A 20,154-nucleotide genomic window follows, 5' to 3' on the forward strand; every position below is an offset into this window, starting at 1 on the left:
TTGCTATGGAGCAAGTTTTTAGCACATGTAGCAATATTTTGGATGCAAGACGATCACAACTAAATGTAGATTCTTTAGAAGGCCAAACATTTCATGATGATTGGACACGGGTTGGAAAAAGACAACAAAGAATGAGATCGAGCTCCGAACATGAAGATTTTGATACCGAAGGAACTAATACTGCAAGAACTAATACTCCAGGAATGGGCAATGAAAGTGATTCAGTCACATGACTCACATTCCTTTCAATCCCCCTGAAAAGGAAAAATATTTCTTGGGTTCAAAATATAGTTTATTTCCTAAATTAATTTTTCCTTGTTGATAAGATTTTGATAAATATTTGATTAGAGTTTTGTCTTTCTAGACTTATATAGAGATTGACTTTAGACTTGAATTGATATACTTAAAAGAGTATGTTTCCGTATAAAATTCCTCTTTCCTTATCTTGTAGGTATGCAGTCGAGGAAACAAATCTAGGGCATTGGAAATCTATAAATACAAGCATTAGATTCTACGAAAAAGATATAGAACGATACAGAAAAATAAAGAGGACGAATTTAGAGAGAGCATTGTATACATCAAGAGAGATCAGAAGCTTGAAGTTTGTTCTAAAGGAGATCATTGTTGTTGCGCTGTGTTGCAGTGTGTTGAAGAAATTTGATCCTCTTTTTCGGCTATACATATTTCCATCCTTCGTGTTTTGGTTATTTTTGTTATTGCAGTTTTAGGATGAAATTTGATTTCTTAACTTGTTAAGAAAAGATATTTTTCCGTTGAATCACTACTATTGTTTTTGTAAACTCGATTTTGTTTTCTAGTGATTATTTTGCCATGAGACACCTTGCAAGAATTTATACTTACGCATAATTATCTCTAAGTTATTTTTTTAAGTTATTTATTTGTTTTATATTATTCAATTGTGTGTTGTCACTTGGTGTTACAACATCTGCGACAACATTGATATTGATACACAAAACTTTCCGTTTATGTTAAACAAAATTCTTTCAATTGGCATCAGAGCCATCACTTGACTTTACTAATTCAGATTCTGGTTATTTTGTTTAATAGGTACAATTCAATGGACGTGTCACTAGCTAACGCATCACTACGACCACGGTCTTGGATGAATTCAACTACTCTCTTTGGAAAGTCAAAATAAAGATCTATATCAAGTCCTTAGATGAGAAATCTTGGCAACGTGTTGTCAGTAGTTGGACTCAACCAAAAACAGTCGATGAATATGGTGACAATCTGCATATCCAAAAAGTGAATGTGCTACTGATGATGTTCAAGTTTCGAATTACAACTCAAAGGCATTTAATGAAATCTTCACATCAGTATATCTAACCAGGTTCAATCTAATAACAAACTACGTTTCTGCAAAGGATGCATGAGAAATCTTTCAAAGACATTGTGAGGAATAAAAGTGTACGAAGAATGAAGCTAAGAATGTTCACATCTAAATTAGAAGGTTTGAGGATGGAAGAAATTGAATCAATCATCGAGTATGATCGTCTCTTGAGGGAGATAGCCAATGAAGCATTCAATCTTGGTGATCCAATTTCAAACGAAAGGTTAGTCGGCAAAGTTTTACGATCACCACCTGATCACTTTAATATCAAGATCTGTGCAATTGATGAAGCACGAGATACAACTGCTCTTGCACTGGATGAGCTGATTAGTTCCATTCACACGTTTGAGATGAACTTGAATTTACAGAAAAAGGGACAAAGGTAAGACTATTGTTTTCCAAGTGTCAAATGCTCATACAACGACCTTCTTCAATTATCTCGTGAATTCAAGAATGGACCTCTGTGCAGATTCTATCTTGTTAATCATGAAGAAGTTTTGGATATTATTTGAAGAAGATTAAAGGCAAAAAGAAAGATGGACAACAATCTAAGCTTCCTAGTCTAACCGGTCCTAAAAAATTTCAAAGGTTTCCATCTGCTTAAGGAAAATTTCGACCAAGGAATGAAGGTATAATTCAATATGAACCCAGAGGTATGATTATGTGCAATGTAAAGAGTGCTCAGGCTTTAGACATTATGCAAAAGAATGTGCAAAAAATATTCGCAAAAATAAAGGACTGAATATCTCCCGAAGCCATGAGGAATCAGATCAAGAACAAGAATCAAATGAAGGTGAAAGTCACACTTCCTTTACTGTACTTTTGAAAGAAAAATGTTGGCTGCAGGTAAATCCACCGTGTGTTGCTACATGTGTTGCCACACTTGGCCGCAATTTCACTCAAGAATCAGTATGTTTGATTGCATCAACTACTGGTAACTCAAGTGATCAGGAAGTCGGAGCTGACAATGAAGAAATCACTTTGAAAAGTGTTCATAAGTTATATGAAGAGTTGATATGAATCTAATCTCACATCATTTGCTAACCTTCGGGTGAGAGTCTCAATTGTTCAAGCTTGGTGGGGATTGAAAATGAAGTATCAAGTGTATTCAAGCGGTTGAAGAAGTTCAAATAAGCACGTTGTGGACTCTGTTCAAGTAATCAATTTAGAGGCCCAAAAATTTGTGTTCTCTACATCATTCAATGGCAAAATGGCAGCCATGACAGGCACATTTTCCCCAACCAAGCAGCACCTTGGCGCCACGGCGAAGCATGCGAGAGCGGAGGGCAGCCCAGTGCAGCGCCCCAGCGCCATTCAATGAGCGCTTCAGTGCCCAATATATAGCGCCTTAGCACCGATGCCTGCACAAGCCAATATAAGAGAGAAGCCTTTGAGGCGCCAAACTTGCGGGCGCGCTGCAGAGCAGAAAACGTGTGCAGAAGCCCTTGTTATGAATTGACTTTGTTTCGTCTACCTTTTTACATATAAACCAAGTTGAAAACATAACTTTTAATGGCTTTTATGATTTTTTGAATATAAATTGAGAATTTTCTCTCTTCCAAAGCTTGGCTTTGTAAACACATTTGTGTATCCAAAAATAAAACTTATCAAAGTTTATATTTTGTGGTGTTTGTCGATTATTCTTCAGACGATTTCTTTGAAAGTTCGCTTGAGATCAATTATTCTTCTTTATTATATTTATTATTAAAGAAAATGATTTATGGGTGAATATACGTTTAATTGTGTCAACATGATTGACTTGTACATATGATTGATTACATGTTTTAATTTATTTGCTTGACTTATATTATTTGTGAAGATGATTAGTTTTGAGTTAAAAACATGATATTATGTGCTATATTTGCTAACATTCTTACTTTGCATTTATGTGAAATACATGAATATAAAATTAATTTCATACTCTTGAGTATCATTTGAGACATCGAGATTATTTGAATCTCAAGAGCCAGATATGGCCAATGTAGAGGAAAAATCATTATGATATTGTGATTATATCTGTTTTTGGTCTTGTAGTAGCCCGAGTTCCATTTTAAGTAATTAAATGGGTAAATATTGATTAAGACGAGAAATTAAGCTAATCTAGGCAGCATCAGTTTGGATTCAAAGGGAACAGTTCAAAACCATAGGGTGAGTTCGAATGGACCGAACCGTGTTGGGAAGCAAAAGGTAGGATCAGATCGTCCGATCAGTGTTTTGTCCAATCCTACGTGACTAGGATAATATCGGAACGTCTGAGGTGGAGCTCAGAGCTTTCAAAGACAGCTGGCTAGACATGTGGCAAACATGCAGCGTTTGGAACACCCGACTTGCGGATCAGTGCATCCGAAGAGGGTTCAGACCGTACAAAGTGGACGATCGGTGCGTCCAAAGAGTGTCTGTATATAGGGGTCATGAGGCTCATTTGTAAATCGCTAATTACGAGGTTTCCAGAGTTTTCTAGTGGTTTCCAAGGGTTTCTAGTCATATTCCTAAGGGTCGGACACTGGAAGGGAGCTACGGGACTTGTAGCAGAGCTGTGCTCAGGTTTTGTAGCAGAGCTGACGACGGATGCATGTATAGACTTGGATCTCTATAATTTTTTGGGAGTAGTCTATGTTCTAGTTAAGGTTTTTAGATCTGTTTAGTGATATGATGTCACTTGGTTTGAAGGATTGGATCTAGACCAGTGTTCTAGGATCTGCTGTATAAAGGTACAAAAGTACTATCCGAGATATCAAGGTTGGTTTGCATGCTAAATGTGTTACATGGTTCTCTGTTGCATTGTTATATGTGATATAATGCATGTATTAAGTCATGATATATATGCTGCATTTGCATATCACGTTGAGTCGTATCTCCTTCGAGATAGCCATTTCTGTTGAGCTATATCCTTTTCGAGATAAGCTATATCTTTTGGGGATGCTCAGCCCTGTTTTATTTGGATGGACACCGAGAGTACACAGTGGACGATGGTCGGGAGGTCTTCGGTGATCCGGGGACATTTGCAGGTCCATGTCTGGTCTGTGAGTGGAGTTAGTGATCCAGAGGAGGACCGTGCTGCACTATTCATTCAGGCGCCTCTAGACTGAGCATGTTGATATCTTTCGTGATTCTTGACTCTTGACTATCCTGGTATCATGTTCATAGCATACGCATGTCACATAGGTTTGTATGCTCATACTTTCGTTCTGAGAATTGTCATTGCTGACGTCCTCGATTATTTTGTTTCTTGGACACCCTATTCGATGGGGCATGTTTCAGGTTGGACGAGCCAGGCAGGTCATCTGGGACTTGATGAGATCTAGCTATACACAAGTTGAGGTTTTGTTAGTACTTGGGTTGTATATTTATTGATTTAAGTTTCCGCTGTTAGTTCTCTAATTATGTTTATTTAAGTTAATTGCATGATTAAGTTCTGATTAGTAGGTGATTCCGGGATGAGTCACTACATTTATGGTATTAGAGCATGCAATAAGATTTTTGGGACATGGTAGATGCATAAGATGTTTAGGACTTACTTGTATTGTCGGTATTTAAGACTTGATTTTGTCTTTCAGATGGATGGTTTTGGTAATGATGGTAGTAGTCATGGCGGGAGCGTCGTAGAGAGCACCAAGAGCACCGTCATAGAATGATCGTCGTCGGTTTGATCGACATCGATTTGTGCAGATGTGTCTAAGGCCTTTAGTGGGAGGCGAGCAGAGGTGTAGCCAGAATTTCAAAATATGGGGGGCTAGAAAATAAAAAAAAATTAATCTAGAAATCAATACAACATTTTTCACATGACATAAAAATTAAGTGCAAACCACGATTTTCACAATATAATCATCAAATCTGGATAAATATTCTCCAAAAGTTCAAATATTAATCATATGATAGAGTACGCATAACAAAAAAATACAACTTACGCCAAAAGAGGGTAACTTAAATAAACACTACTTTAGTCGCAACCTTCGATTTTTCAAAAGATCAAATCTATCAATTATGTAATCTATATCAATGTGATGAACAATCTCTCTCTCAATATACAAAACCATTGCAATGTTTAAATATTCCTGCTCCATTTTGTTGCGAAGTGGTGTCTTGAGAAGTTTCGTCCTGAAAATGCTCGCTCAGTTGTATCAGTGGAAACTGGAAGAGTCAAGACCAAACGAATCTGTCTATCAATAATGAAATAAATCATCGACTTCTTTGTTTCAACTAGTAGTCGCATAATTTAAGAAGGGAATCAACATCTTTAAACCTCGGATCCTCAAACAAATCAAGCTTGTAATGATCCAATTGAGTCTTCAAATGTTTCATGTCATCTTTGGAAAAATAATTGGGATAAAATTTATCAATTAAATAATAAATAGCACTTTCAGAGAATGATTTGAAGCCATCACCGGGATTCAAGGCATCACAGAGAGTGAGAAGTTCTATTGATTGCTCAGTAAATCGTGTATTTAACTCCATCAGTTGTTTGTCAATCACAACATTGAATACATGAAAATGATAGTATTCTTCAACAAGAATACAGAATTTAGCATCCCCTACTTCATCATGGATTTTACTTCGCACAAGATCGGCAATAATTTTAAAATAATCTCATGTTGAATTGATGGTGATGTATACTTGGCATTTTTAGATGCTTTATCTGAGATAATATCACCAATTTCTTTGCACAATTCTCCTTGAAATTTGACGAGTTCAAGAAAATTTCCACGATTATGAGAATCTACAGACTCATCATGTCCTCTAAATGCACACCCTTGTAATGCTATCCATCTTACAGCTCTAATCGATGTCCTTATAAGCAATCTGTTTTACTTTACAATATTATCAGATTGTTTATTCATCCTTCTATCGATATGTTGAGATACATTTTTCAAGCCCTCCCATTTTCGTGTAGCAGTACTATGTAATGAATTGCAAACTCATTCATGTCTTTTCAGTGGACATGTTTTGCAATTCACTCTTTTCCAGTTCTTAAATCCTTCAACTGTAAATTTCTTCTGATGTGATGAAGGAACATCAAAAAGATAACACGGGAAATAAAATGCACTTTCTTTTATTTTAGAAAAGTAGAGCCATGGAAACTTTACGAACCAAGAAGAGTGAAAACTACGTTTTTGATGCTTAAAATCAACAAGTCGATATTCATATATATGTTGCTATGGTCCCATACCAACATATTCTCTTCGAACATCATCTTGTTTATCACATGGATATTCCCATATTCTAATTCGTTTCCCAGGATCATGCTCATAATATGGATTATTTCCTTCTAATGGATCGAGAGCAACTTCATTGTCAGGTTTGAGATTTTTGGTTTTCAATGTAAATCTTGAACTTGACGGAAGAGGATCATTTGAAGCTTTTGATAACTGTTCATTGTTTTTTTGGATGAAATAATCGGTAATGCTTTTTTTTGACATTTTGATTAATTTATAAATAAAAAACCTATAAACATCATTTTATTTCACCTTAAAGAATATTTTCATTTAAATTAAAAGATGAAAAAAAAAACAATTTTGTCAATCTTTTGAGTAACCAAACATCAAAAGCACTAAACATTTAATTCATAGTGATAGGATTCCATAAAAGAATACAATAAATTTATTGCAAGTTTTTAATCTTGAACCTAGAATAGACCAAACCCAAATTCAAAAACACTAGAAACTACAAGAATCTTGGGGAAAACATAAACCAATCAACCCCAAATAATCTAAACTCGAAACCTAGCAAGAATCAAGAAAGATTATGTTTAAAAAAGATTAATTAAATTATTAGATAGATATCTGACAAGTAACAAGAATTTGAAAGTGAAGGGTAAAAAAAGTACAGAAAAGAAGGAGAAAATTGGGAAAAAGAGATAACAAGAGGGTGAAGGGGGTGTGGCCGCTAGGAGGGTTAGAGATTTGAGAATTGTCCACGTTATGCTGTAGAAAGTTTTTTACGTTCTTTTTTTTTCTTTTATTTTATGGCTACATAAAAAAAAGGATAATCTTGGCTAGCCCAGCCAAGCTCAGCCCATACTATCCATACGCCTCTGGAGGCGAGTCACTTGATGTGGCCGAGGATTCGTTAGAGCATGTTGAGAGATGTTTTTGAGTTTTTTGTTGCACAGAGGAGCAACAGATGGAGGCTGTTGGTTTCTCCTTGAGGTAAGTGCGCGAAAGTGGTGAAGGTCCACTTCTGCACCTATTCTTCGTGAGCGCGGTAGAATTGTTTGGGCTGATTTCCATTCAGCTTTGTTGCAGTTGTACTTTCATCCAGCCCTTCGCCATGCAAAGTCGAATGAGCTTCTTAATCTGAAGCGAGGGAGTATGACTGTTGATGAGTATCAACAAATGATGCAACCCGGGCGAAAAGGAGCGAGTCGGGTCGGATACTCTGCCGGGTTTGCTATCAAAATGTTGAAAGAAATATGAGTTGAACGTATGAACTAAACTTCTTTCCTTCCGGAGCGATTTGATAGATCTGCGAACAAGGAAGTAACCACGTGAATGGGCGCCGGAGGGGTGTCCGGCGTGACCACTCCGATGCTTAAGTCAGTGAGGAACTCAAGCAAGAAAACCAATGTAGCCAAGTGATGGCTGTGAGATTGGTGTGGAGAGTGGGAGTAAATAACAATAAATTATAGCATTCAATGTGTGAATTAATATCTGAATAGAGAGTAAATGCAAGTAAAGAACCTGATATTTATAGTAGAAGATGCAATAATGACCTCGTTTTTTGTGTTTGAGCATTAATTATAGTAGGGCGGGTGATTATACTTATGGTTCTGACATGTCAAATCGCATACTAGTCACATCCAGCATCCTTGATTTTATCAACCACTTGCACTGGTGTCAGGGATAGGTCAGCTGCACTCACCCTACTTTATCGGCGGTATTAAATGTGGCACTCATATCGAAGTGGCCCGGGTAACATGCTTCTTGGGATTTCTTACGAGGGCCCGGTCATACAACGTCCCGGGGAGATAATGTTCCGAGTGTTCCTATGGCCCGGCCCTTTGCCTGACTGGCCCCTCCATGATTTTTTCAAGTCGTACTCTCCTCATTCCGGGCAACCCTATGACTCGGATGTCGATCCAGTTTGTTGCCTTATTGACCCGGGAATAGTCCATGCTTTTGACCCGGGCACTTTCCGTGGACAGGCTCCATGGCCAGGGACATCCCGGGCATTACCCCTGACCCGGGACATCCCGGGGCATTATCACTCCCTCCTTAAATATTCGGGCTAAAGTCGTACTCGCTTTCCCGATTAATCTTATGTGCCCGGTCAAGGGAAATATTCTGTCGTTTAGTCTTCCCGAAATGATAAGGATGACATCACCATATCAATGGTGACGTAAGCCCTAGCCTTAAAGTTGTCAGAAACTTTTCGTATTCCGAGAAGATAAATCATCATGATGCCTCGAGCTCCGCGCCTGTATTTTCGAATATCCCGCTTAATCATACCGCCCAATTTCCTAGGCCACTTTAATCCAGCCGATTCATTTAGATCAACGGCGTAGATTAACTTCCCCCTCTATATATAGTAGCTTACTGATTTTTGAAAAATCACTGGCAAATTCAAACCAGTGGCCAAACTCTGTCAAATTTTCCTCTCAAGCTTCCGTCGCGCAAATCTTCTCCGACGATCTCTGCTACCAACCCTCCGTCACCGTCTTTATTTCGTAAGTGACTCTCCCTTCCTTCTTTAACTTTTTTCTTTTATCCTTGAATCATGTCAAACTCCACATCCTCCACTTCTGGTAAAAATGTCAGGGGACGATCGGAGGATCTCTCCCCGACCCCTTCTGAAACCTTTGTCCATATTCCCATAGGTATCCCCATCCCTTCATCCCGACTCCTTCCGCAAACACAACCTAAAGCATCTTCTTCCCGACCTACTGGGCCTCAGGGTAAGGGGAAAGACAAGGTAGCAGGGCCCTTATGGTTCTCTACTGTGACTTCTACCCTTCGCCCGGGTAGTGTAGAAGAAATTAGGTCCTTAGGCTCCATCCCTTCTTCCTACAAAATATTAATTCCTAAACCTAGTGACCACTTGGACACCCCTCCCCTGGGCTTCCAAACCTTCTTCGTGGAATAGCACAAGAGTGGGCTTCGATTCTTGATTCATCATTTCTTCGAAAGGGTTGCCCGGTTCTTTGGGCTTCCCATCAATCATCTCCACCCGAACGCCTTTAGGATTATGGCAGCTACTTTCATTTTGTTTCGTATGAAGAGTTTACTCATTAATTCCTCCATCTTTCACTTTTTTAATTCCTGCCATTTTAACGACAGTGTCTTTTCTTTCATGGCTCGCATGAAATATCGATTTTTGACAGACATCCCTTCCTCCTTGAAGGGGTGGAAAACTAAATTCTTCTTTCTACAATTTCCAACCCTCCCGGCCTGTGAGACAGGCTTTGTATCCTCTCTTCCCGAGCTCCCTAGGGACTATAAACTCCTTCCCCCTTTTACCCAGGCTTGGGATGCGATAGAAGGCCAATCCTTCCTGTCCTCGGTGTTAATTGGGGGGGATAACCTGGTGTATTATTGGATTGGGTCTCGTCCTCAAGAACCTGTCGACCATATTATAGATGAATTTGACCAGGCCGGATCACAGGCTGGTAAATTACTTACCTCAAGTCCCTTTCTGATATCCTTTGTTAATTTCCTAACTTGTTAACCTTTGATACAGCCGAAGAAGACATGATCAGGGCAGGTTTACTTGAGGTAGCTGCCAAGAAGAAGGCAGAGCAAAAGAAGGCCCGGGCAAAGAAGAGAGCCCGAGAGGTTCAAGAGCAGGAGGAGCGACACGCCCAGGCAGAGGCTGAAGCCCGGGCCACAGAAGAACGCCTGGTCCAGGCAGAAACCGAGACCTGGGAAGAGGCGGTGTCTACCAGGGAAGAGTCCACTTCTCTGACTGTTGAAGAGGACTTGGCTCCCCTAAATCATCGAAAGAGGAAAGCTATGCAGGGGCCTGTCCTTGAGACAGTGACTGTGGAGGAGAAGCTCGAGGTACCTGCTCAAACACCTATTCTTCCCGGTCCTTCTGCCGGTCCCATTCACCTTGGTGGAGGCCCCTTAGACTTGCCGAACCTTTTTGGTGATGAGGTGAGCACGGATCTTACTCGGATGGTGCGAGGTTTTCTTCGTCCTATTGAGGTGGATCATCTGAAGGGACTCCACCCGAACCAGAAACTATACGAAGGGGTCTCCTCTCTTTTTTCTCTTTCCTCTTTTTGTTTAACGATTCTTCCCTTAACTGGAAAGGCTTGCAGATGCTTATATCTGCGTATGAACAAGTGGATCTGGCAGCCAAAAAAGCCAATCAACAAGCCTCCTCCTCCCGGGAGATGCTCGACAAACTTCATGGAGAATTATCCAGGGTGCAGGATATTCATGAACATGTCCTGGCCCTGGAGAAAGCTAGCTGGAAACAGCAAGTGGACCTGGTCCAGGCAGAATTAGCTGGATGACCATTCCGCAACTGCCAAGTTAAAAGTGCAGGTTGCTGAGGAAGAGGCAGAATCGGCTCGGGCCCGAGCCGAGGAAGCAACTGTCGCTCCTGAACAGGCGAATATTTCCCGGAAGGAGGACATGGCGAAATTCCTGAAGTCTCGGGATTTCAAAAAGATGGTGGCCGATAAGGCTTTTGTCTATTTTGACCTGGGCTTCAATAAATGTCTCGAACAATTCTAGGAGGCAGGCCTGGTCCCCTCCGATCAGGAAGATTTCCCTGATTTGGAAAAAGCTGCAGCTTCCCTCCCAGAAGAAGAGGAGGAGGAGGAGGAGGAGGAAGAGGCCCCCAAGATATACTAGGATTTATTTATTGTTACTTTTGTATTTTTATTTTTTTTTCCCGGGCTTCCGGGCACCCTGTAAATATTTTTTCAATATTAATGAAATATGTTCTGTCAACTTCTCTCGCATTCGATAACTGTTAAAATATTTCCAAGTATCATAAAACTCTGCTTCAAATACTCTTGTAGATTTTAATCAAACTTTACCGATCACTTTTAAGTTGGGGGGCATAGTCCCTTAAACAACTGATATTGATAAATAGTTAGGATTCGAGTCCCTTAGCGTAGGAGATAACTAGGGTAAATTTCCTGGGCCAGGGTACGGGTCCCTGGACTTAGTTAGAGAACCGAGGTGCGGGTCTCGGGCCAGGGTACGGGTCCCTGGCCTTAGTATATAACCGGGGTGCGGGTCCCCAGGCCAGGGTACGGGTCCTTGGACTTTTAGATAGCCATGGTGCGGGTCCCCGTGCCAGGGTACGGATCCTTGGACTTTGTAGATAGTCGGGGTGCGGGTCCCCGAGCCAGGGTACGGGTCCCTGGACTTTGCAGATAACCGGGGTGCGGGTTCTCGGCCGGGGTGCGGGTTTCCAAGGCCTTTTAAGAGAGTGTCCCTGAGAATCTTCGAGATAATAAGCTGCTCCCGAGCTGACTCTCTGAATTATTTTAAAGGGTCCTTCCCACTGGGCTTCCAATTTCCCCACATCACCCACTGGCTTTACTTTTTTCATGACCAAATCTCCAACCTGGAAATCTCGTGATCGGACATGCTTGTTATAAGTTTTATTACCCGGCTGCGATAAGCTTCCATTCGAATGGCTGCCCGATCTCTCTTTTCTTGAACTAGATCAAGTTCAATGGCTCGGGATTGATCATTGTTGCTCGGATAAGATTCTATCCGAGTAGAGGATTGCCCAATCTCCACAGGTAGGACTGCTTCTGAACCATAGACTAGGCTGTAGGGAGTTTCTCGAGTAGATGATCGTGGTGTAGTTCGATATGCCCATAATACACTCGGTAGTTCCTCCACCCAATCTTTACCCTTTCCATGGAGCCGAGCTTTCAATGCTTGCACAATGGTTCTATTATTTACTTCAGTCTGGCCATTAGCTTGGGGGTAGGCTACTGAGGTGAAGGATTGAACAATCTTTATTGGCTAACAATGGTTCTTCTTTCCCTGGAATTGCCTCCCATTATCTGAAATCAATTTTCTTGGGATGCCATATCTGCAAACAATATTTTTCCAAAGAAATTTCATGACCTCCTCCTCACTAATTTTGGCTAATAGCTCGACTTTTACCCACTTGGAGAAATAATCCACAGCCACAAGAAGGAATTTTTTCTGTGCTTGGGCTATGGGGAAAGGACCCACGATATCCAACCCCCATTGATCAAAAGGGCATGATGCTGAGATCGGTTCCATGTTAGCAGCGGGGCGATGATGAAAATTAGAATGGTGTTGGCAGCCCTGGCATTTTTTAACAAGCCGGGCAGTGTCTCGATTCATTTGGGGCCACCAAAATCCGGCCAAAATAGCTTTCCGAGACAGGGCAGTCCCACCAAGGTGTTCACCACAGCACCCCTCGTGTATTTCTCGGAGGACATAATCTACCTCATTCTCTGATAAGCATTTGAGCAATGGGCCTTGATATGATCGCCTGTATAAAACATCATTCAAAAAGACGAACCTGAGTGCTTGTTTTTTGATTTTCCGAGCTTGAGCTTTATCTTCAGGGATCTTATCATGGACTATATATTCGATGAAAGGGGTCATCCACGAGCTTCTCTGAATCAGGGGTATTTCTTCGTCAACAAAAAGCACCAGCCGGGTGAAACAGAGAACTTCCCGAGTGCTTATATTTGACATGGAAGCAGCCAATTTGGCTAAGGTATCAGCTTCTGCATTTTCCTCCCTGGGAATTTGCTCAACGCTCCAGTCGGTTAGAGACGATGCCCGGGCCTTGATGAGCCCTAGATACTTGAGCATTTTTTCATTCTTGGCCTCATATGCTCCCTCGACTTGCTGGGTGACCAACTGAGAATCAGAATAAATAATGATCCGGGGGGCACCGACTTCTCGGGCAGCCTGCAACCCTGCCAGAACAGCCTCATACTCTGCTTCATTATTGGTGACCCTGGAGTCGATCCTTAGAGCCAGCTTGATCTTTTCTCCTGATGGGGCAATCAGGACCACCCCCACTCCACATCCTGATAGATTCGATGCACCATCAACAAAAGATTCTCCATACCTCTTCTTCTCCCAGTTTAATCATCTCTATTAAGAAGTCTGTTAAGGCTTGGGCCTTAATAGCAACTCGAGGTTTGTATTCAATGTCATAATCCCCAAGCTCTACAAGTCCATTTAACCATTCTTCCTGAGGCTTCGGCGTGTGTCATGATCCTCTCGAGTGGAGAATTGGTGAGAACCACAGTTGGATGTGAGAGGAAATAAGGCCTGAGTTTCCGGGCAGTCATTATCAGAGCCAGGGCTATTTTTTCCACTTCACTATATTTCAATTCTGCTCCTCGGAGAGCATGACTGACGTAATATACCGGCTTCTGGTCGGCCCCTTCTTCCTTGACGAGCACCGAACTAACAGCGTACTCAGTAGCAGATAAATAGATCCATAATTTTTCCCCGGGCTCTGGTTTTATCAAGACAGGCAGCTCGGCCGGATGCTTCTTCAAGTCTTGAAAAGCTTGTTCACATTTTTCATCCCAGCCAAATTTTTGTGCTTTCCTCAAAACTTGAAAAAATGTTTAACTTAAATTAGCAGACCGGGAAATGAAGCGTGACAAGGCTGCAGTCCTCCTGGTTAATTTCTGCACATCCCGGACAGATTGAGGGGAAAGCATGTCCATTATTGCTTTGATTTTTTTGGGGTTGATCTCGATTCCCCGATCAGTTACCAAGAAACCCAAAAACTTCCCACTTCTCACCCCAAATACACATTTAGCCGGTTTGAGCTTTATTCCATACTGTTTCAGAGTGGTGAAGGTCTCGGCCAGATCATCAATAAAGCAGGAGACCTCTCGGGTCTTGATTAGAATATCATCCACGTATACCTCAATATTCCGGCCTATCTGCCCTTTGGAAGACATGATTCATCAAGCGTTGGTATGTAGCCCCAGCATTCTTCAATCCGAAAAGCATAACAACGTAACAGAAGGTGCCTCCAGAGGTGATAAAACTGGCCTTATCCTCGTCTTCAAGAGCCAAGGGGATTTGGTGGTACCCCTGATAGACATCCAGAAAGCTTAATAATTCGCATCCGGAGGTTGAATCCACCAGCTGATCAATCCGGGGAAGTGGATAACAATCTTTGGGGTAGGCTTTATTCAGGTCCCTAAAATCGACACACATTCTCCACTTTCCGGTGGATTTTGGAACGAGGATCACATTTGAGAGCCAAGTAGGGAATTGGACTTCTCTGATATGGCCGGCCCGCAACAGCTCTCCTACTTGCTCTTCAATGACTTTATCTTTTTCAGGGCCAAAGTGCCTCTTCTTCTGTTACACAGGCCGGGATCCCAGGAGGATATTTAATTTATGCTCAGCCACTTGGGGTGAGATCCCGGCTAGTTCCTGTTGAGACCAGAAGAAAACATTAATGTTAGTTTTTAAACAATTTAGAAGATTTACCTGGGTGGACGCATTGATGTCTCGGCACCCGAACGTGCTTTCTCGGCTCAATTTCCACCACTTCTTGCTCCTCATCCGCAACAAAATGTACTTCTCTCTCTCTGGTCACCTCCTCTTGACTTTCCTTCCCCTTCTCCTCCATTATCGCCTTCTTCTGGTCTACCCGGACAGTCTCCCCGTAGCATCTCCGAGAAGAGGGTTGATCCCCCTTGACTTCCCCGACCCGTCCTCGTACTGAAAATTTAATTTTTTGGTGATAAGTGGAGGCCACAGCTCTCATCTCATTCATAGCTAGCCTCCCCAAGATGATGTTGTAGGAGGACGGGGCGTCCACCACTGTAAAGACTGTCATCACAGTTTTCCTCAAGTCCCCGGTTCCCAGGGTCAGTGGCAGGGTGATTTTCCCCCTCAGGTTACACTGCATGTCCAGCAAAACCAAACAAGGCGGTCTCAACCTCCTCTAATTGATATTCATGCAAATCCATTTGGACCAGTGCCTCTTTAAAGATGACATTGACAGAGCTGCCATTGTCAACAAATACTCTCAAGACATCATAATTAGCCACTCGAGCTTGGATAACAAGAGCATCATTGTGGGGTAGACTGACTCCCCTGAGGTCTTCTGGGCCAAAGCTGATAACTGGCTCGTTTCTCCCATTTCCATCAACCTCCAAGCACTCCCTTCTACTTTTTGCTTTCCGAGCCCGGTTGGAATCGCCATCTGTTGACCCTCCCGAAATCATTTTTATTACTCTCCGGCTCGGGGAAGGGTCCTTCCTTTCAGTTTGTCGGCTTTTTTCTCCCCGAGAACCTGCTTCCTCCCTTCTGCTTCCACTCGGGATGTCTGTTGACTTCTGGGGAATATTAGGTCCGGGACGTCTAGACAACCAAGGTGGCTATCTAGACTTATCTCGAGGAGGATTAGATGCTGGCGTAGGATGCCTACTAGACTCCTTCCTCAGTGTTCGGCATTCATTGGTATTGTGAGAACACTCTTTGTGGAGGGCACAGAACCCTTTCTTCTCCAGTCTGGGTGGTTGGGCTACTGAACTCGGACGAGGAGTCATGTCCGATCTACATTCCTGGATTTCCTGACCCCGGGCAATTCTCAAAGGGATATGAGAGAAATGCCCCGGGCCACTCTTCTTGTGAGCTCTTTCCTCAGGCCTGACAGCCCGATCTCCCCTCGATCTCTTCAAAGCTTCTCTCTTCTGATTCTTTGCTTCTTCCATATTGATGTATTTCTCTGCCCAGGATAGAAGATCTTCAAAGTTCTCGGGCAATTTTTTGGTCAGGGATCGAAAGAAATCCCCTTCCCACAGTCCTTGCATGAACGCGATAGTTTTTGTCTCGGGTGCACAGGATGGGACATCCAAGGCTACCCGATTGAATCTCTTGATATGCGCCTTTAAGGTTTCGTCTTGTCCCTGCTTCATCTCAAACAGGCTGAAAGCAGTCTTCTTGTATTTCTTGCTACTACTGAATTGATGCAAGAATACTTTCTGAAAGTCCTCAAAACAATGAATGCTCTGCGATGCCAGCCCTTTGAACCATCTTTGTGCAGAGTCGACCAGGGTAGTTAAAAATACTTTACACTTGATCTGGTCCCCATAACAATGCAACATGGCCATATTTTCAAAGCGAGCAAGATGCTCCTCGGGGTCAGAACTCCCATCATAATCTTTGATCTTGGCTGATTTGAAGTGCCTGGGCATTGGTTCTCGGACAATGATATCGGAGAATGACAGCCCTTTAAAACTTGGGCATTGCTCTTAGAACCAACTTGCCATTCTAACACCCTCACCTTCCTCCTTAATTCTTCTAACTCCTCGGCCACAGTAGGAGATTTAGAACATGCACTTGATTCCCTCTCCTCTTCCCTTCCCCTTTCCTCTTGCGGCGGCTCACGTTGCTGCTCGGGGTGACTGGAATGATGAGTAGTGGTTTCTTTGCCATGGCTGTCTTAACAGAATCAGTTATAATCTTATTCAACTCCTCGGGTGTTAAATGGATGGTGGGCGGGGGACCATTAGGTGGGGGGCCACCTGCAGAGAGACGAGTATTGTTTTCTTCCTGAATCCGGGAAGTGTCTTGGTTTGCCCTCCTAGTAGGAGCCATATCAACGCCTTAGAACTCAAAGTTCCCACAAACGGCGCCAGTGAAGCAACCCGGGCGAAAAGGAGCGAGTCGGGACGGGTACTCTGCCGGGTTTGCTATCAAAATGTTGAAGGAAATATGAGTTGAACGTATGAACTAAACTTCTTTCCTTCCTGAGCGATTTGATTGATCTGCGAACAAGGAAGTAACCACGTGAATGGGCGCCGGAAGGGAGTCCGGCGTGACCACTTCGATGCTTAAGTCAGTGAGTAACTCAAGCAAGAAAACCAATGTAGCCAAGTGATGGCTGTGAGATTGGTGTGGAGAGTGGGAGTAAATGAAAAATAAATGATAGCATTCAATGTGCGAATTAATATCTGAATAGAGAGTAAATGCAAGTAAAGAACCTGATATTTATAGTAGAGGATGCAATGATGACCACGTTCTTTGTGTTTGAGCATTAATTATAGTAGGACGGCTGATTATACCCTATGGTTCTGACATGTCAAATCGCATACTAGTCACATCCAGCCTACTTGATTTTATCAACCACTTGTACTGGTGTCAGGGATAGGTCGGCTGCACACACCCTACTTTATCGGCGGTATTAAATGCGACACTTATATCGAAGTGGCCAGGGTAACATGCTTCTTGGGAATTCTTACGAGGGCCCGGTCATACAACGTCCCGGGGAGATTATGTTCCGGGTGTTCCTATGGCCCGGCCCCTTGACAGACTGGCCCCTCCATGATTTCTTCAAGTCGTACTCTCCTCATTCCGGGCAACCCTATGACTCGGATTTCGATCCAGTTTGTTGCCTTATTGACCCGGGAATAGTCCATGCTTCTGACCCGGGCACTCTCCATGGACAGGCTCCATGGCCAGGGACGTCCCGGACATTACCCCTTACCCGAGAAATCCCGGGGTATCAACAAAAGTTTTTCAAGTTGTTGCCTTTTGCTCTGCATATCAGTGGCAGTTCCGATATATATATATATATATATATATATATATATATATATATATATATACACACCTTCCAGAGTCGAAAAAAATATGACATTGAGTGCAAATGTAATATATCTATTACTGAAATGGATTGAGCATTGAGTGGGAATTCTTAAATGCTAGATCGTCCAACCTAACTAGCCAAATTAATTTTCTGCTGTCATGATGCACCAAACTTAAATGTTGATGTTAACATATATAAAATCTGTATATTTTCATTATCAAGATCACCCTGAAATGTCCCAACAAAAATTTTCCACGTCGAAAATATATTTTACTGATTACTCGAGGTTTTAAAGTGATTTTTTCGATTCGAATTAAATGCTTTATTTTAACATCTTTAAAAAGAATATCTTTTATAGATTTGCAATCAACTCTCAATAATTTTTTTATTTAAATGATCAATTTCAAATTTAATTATACATTTTACAATAGAAAGATGTTCTTTTTAAATTGTGGAATAATTTTTTTGAGTATCATTTCATATTCCTGATGTATATATATCTTACAAGAATCTCTTTAGATTCATTATTCACTTGTTGTTTAAGAATTCATCCATATCCAATCTCAGAGTCGTATGTTTAAACTATTTTAAATAGTTCAGGATTAGCAATAGTTAAATATGGAAGTTCTTTAACTCTTTCTTTGATTTTTTGTATTGCAAGAGTATGCCTGTTAGTCTATAGTTGAGGATTTTTCCTCAACCTTTGAAATAATAATTAAAAGTCTTAAGCTAGATCTTTATAAAAATCCCCAATATAATTAAGACTTCCAAGAAATCTTTGAAATTGATTTAAATCAGTAATTTATCAAGAAAATTGTCAGCAAAAACTAATGCTTTTTCAATAGTAACTATTATTCCATTTTCAATATAGTGACCTAAGAATTTGATCTTAGTTTGAAATATTTTCACATTATTAGCATTTATTTCTAAACCTGCTTTTTAGTAGCTTTAATAAATATATTTAAATGTTTATAATGTGGTTCTATGTTATCTGAATAAACACATCATCTATATAAATAATGATATAATAAATATAAGGATTATAAATTTCATTCATAATATTTTGAAATTTCATAAAAGTATTTTTAAGTCCAAATGGCATAACATTGCATTAATAATGATCAAAAGAAAATGTAAAAGGAGTTTTATATCTATCTTCTTCATTTAGAAGAATTTGATAAAAACCTGATTTTAAATCAAAAGAAGAAAATATTTTTCCTTTAAATAATCTAATTAATAAAATAAAAATGTGATCCAGATTGTGACTGTGACACATGTCTCGTAAATTTTATGTGATTGGAAATAAATGTAATTACAGATGGAGAAAAATTCATACTAATTCTTATAGATCAAATACAAGATCCTCTAGAAAAAAGAAAAGTTATAGAACATTATTTAAATATGGAAACTCAAAAACCTACAAGACTCGTACAAAATTCGGTACAAGAACAAGATTATATTCTTATAATAAAATTCTTGAAAAGGCTAAACAAAAAGAAAAAGATCATACCATCTCTGAATTAAAAGGAGAAATAAATCATATAAAATCTGAAATACAAAATTTAAAAGAAAGAGTAAATATTTTTAGTATACAAAAAGATAAAATTAGACAAATGACTTCACTTATGATGAAGAAAGCGATACTTCACAAAATGAAGATATTAAAATAAATCAAATGATATGGATCAATAAAATTAATCAAATTCATTTTCAAATGTGGTACTCAAAAGTAAAACTTATTATTAATAAAAAAGTTCACAATAACTATTGAAGCACTACTTGATACATGAGCTAATGTTAATTGTATTAGTGAATGTATAGTTCCTTCTAAATATTATACTAAAACAACTCAGTTTATAACTGTTGTTAATAAACAATCTCTTATAGTCAATTACAAATTGTCTCATGTGGTAATATGTAATTCAGAGATTTGTTTAAATACTACTTCTATTCTTATTAAAAATATTTCTACATCTGTTATATTAGGTACATCATTTTTTCAAATGATATTTCTCATTAATAAAATTAATTAAAAGGTCTATATACTAATATTAAAGGACATGATTTGTTCTTTTCTTTTACAATTGTAACTATTTCTTAATCTATTAATATTTTATGAAGAATTGTTATAAACAAAGAAAATTTTGTTAATTCTTTAAAAGATGAAATATTTTTTAAAAGTATTAAAGAAAAAATTAGTTCTGAAAAAATTAAAGAAATTTTTTTTGGAATTATAATTTCGGAGTTTGACAAATTGAGTGTGGAAAGAAAGAGAG

General features: G+C 40.2%; 2 protein-coding genes across 2 annotated transcripts; both read right to left on the minus strand.

The window, feature by feature from the left end:
• Positions 1-14,193: 14,193 nt before the first annotated feature.
• Positions 14,194-15,512, minus strand: LOC142504391 (uncharacterized). The gene is made up of 3 exons (XM_075617265.1): positions 15,261-15,512; positions 14,798-15,187; positions 14,194-14,637 (listed from the first exon to the last, which is right to left on the minus strand). The coding sequence occupies exons 1-3, from the start codon at positions 15,510-15,512 to the stop codon at positions 14,194-14,196; spliced, it is 1,086 nt and encodes a 361-aa protein (XP_075473380.1).
• A 153-nt stretch (positions 15,513-15,665) lies between these two features.
• On the minus strand, positions 15,666-16,484 carry LOC142504392 (uncharacterized). The gene has a single exon (XM_075617266.1). It carries the CDS (start codon positions 16,482-16,484, stop codon positions 15,666-15,668), a length of 819 nt encoding a protein of 272 aa, XP_075473381.1.
• Positions 16,485-20,154: the final 3,670 nt, after the last annotated feature.

This window comes from Primulina tabacum, chromosome 9 (assembly GCF_025594145.1).
Source record: "Primulina tabacum isolate GXHZ01 chromosome 9, ASM2559414v2, whole genome shotgun sequence".
In the NCBI taxonomy this organism is placed as follows: Eukaryota; Viridiplantae; Streptophyta; class Magnoliopsida; order Lamiales; family Gesneriaceae; genus Primulina; species Primulina tabacum.

What these genes read in the sequence shown, in the direction of transcription:
- LOC142504391 (XM_075617265.1), bottom strand. Translation starts at nt 15,512, where the DNA reads ATGATTTCGGGAGGGTCAACAGATGGCGATTCCAACCGGGCTCGGAAA. An exon ending in TCATCTTTAAAGAGGCACTG is followed by an intron (nt 15,188 to 15,260) that starts GTCCAAATGGAT and finishes CTGGACATGCAG; the next exon opens with TGTAACCTGAGGGGGAAAAT. An exon ending in AGCCGAGAAAGCACGTTCGG is followed by an intron (nt 14,638 to 14,797) that starts GTGCCGAGACAT and finishes CCTGTGTAACAG; the next exon opens with AAGAAGAGGCACTTTGGCCC.
- LOC142504392 (XM_075617266.1), bottom strand. Translation starts at nt 16,484, where the DNA reads ATGCCCAGGCACTTCAAATCAGCCAAGATCAAAGATTATGATGGGAGT.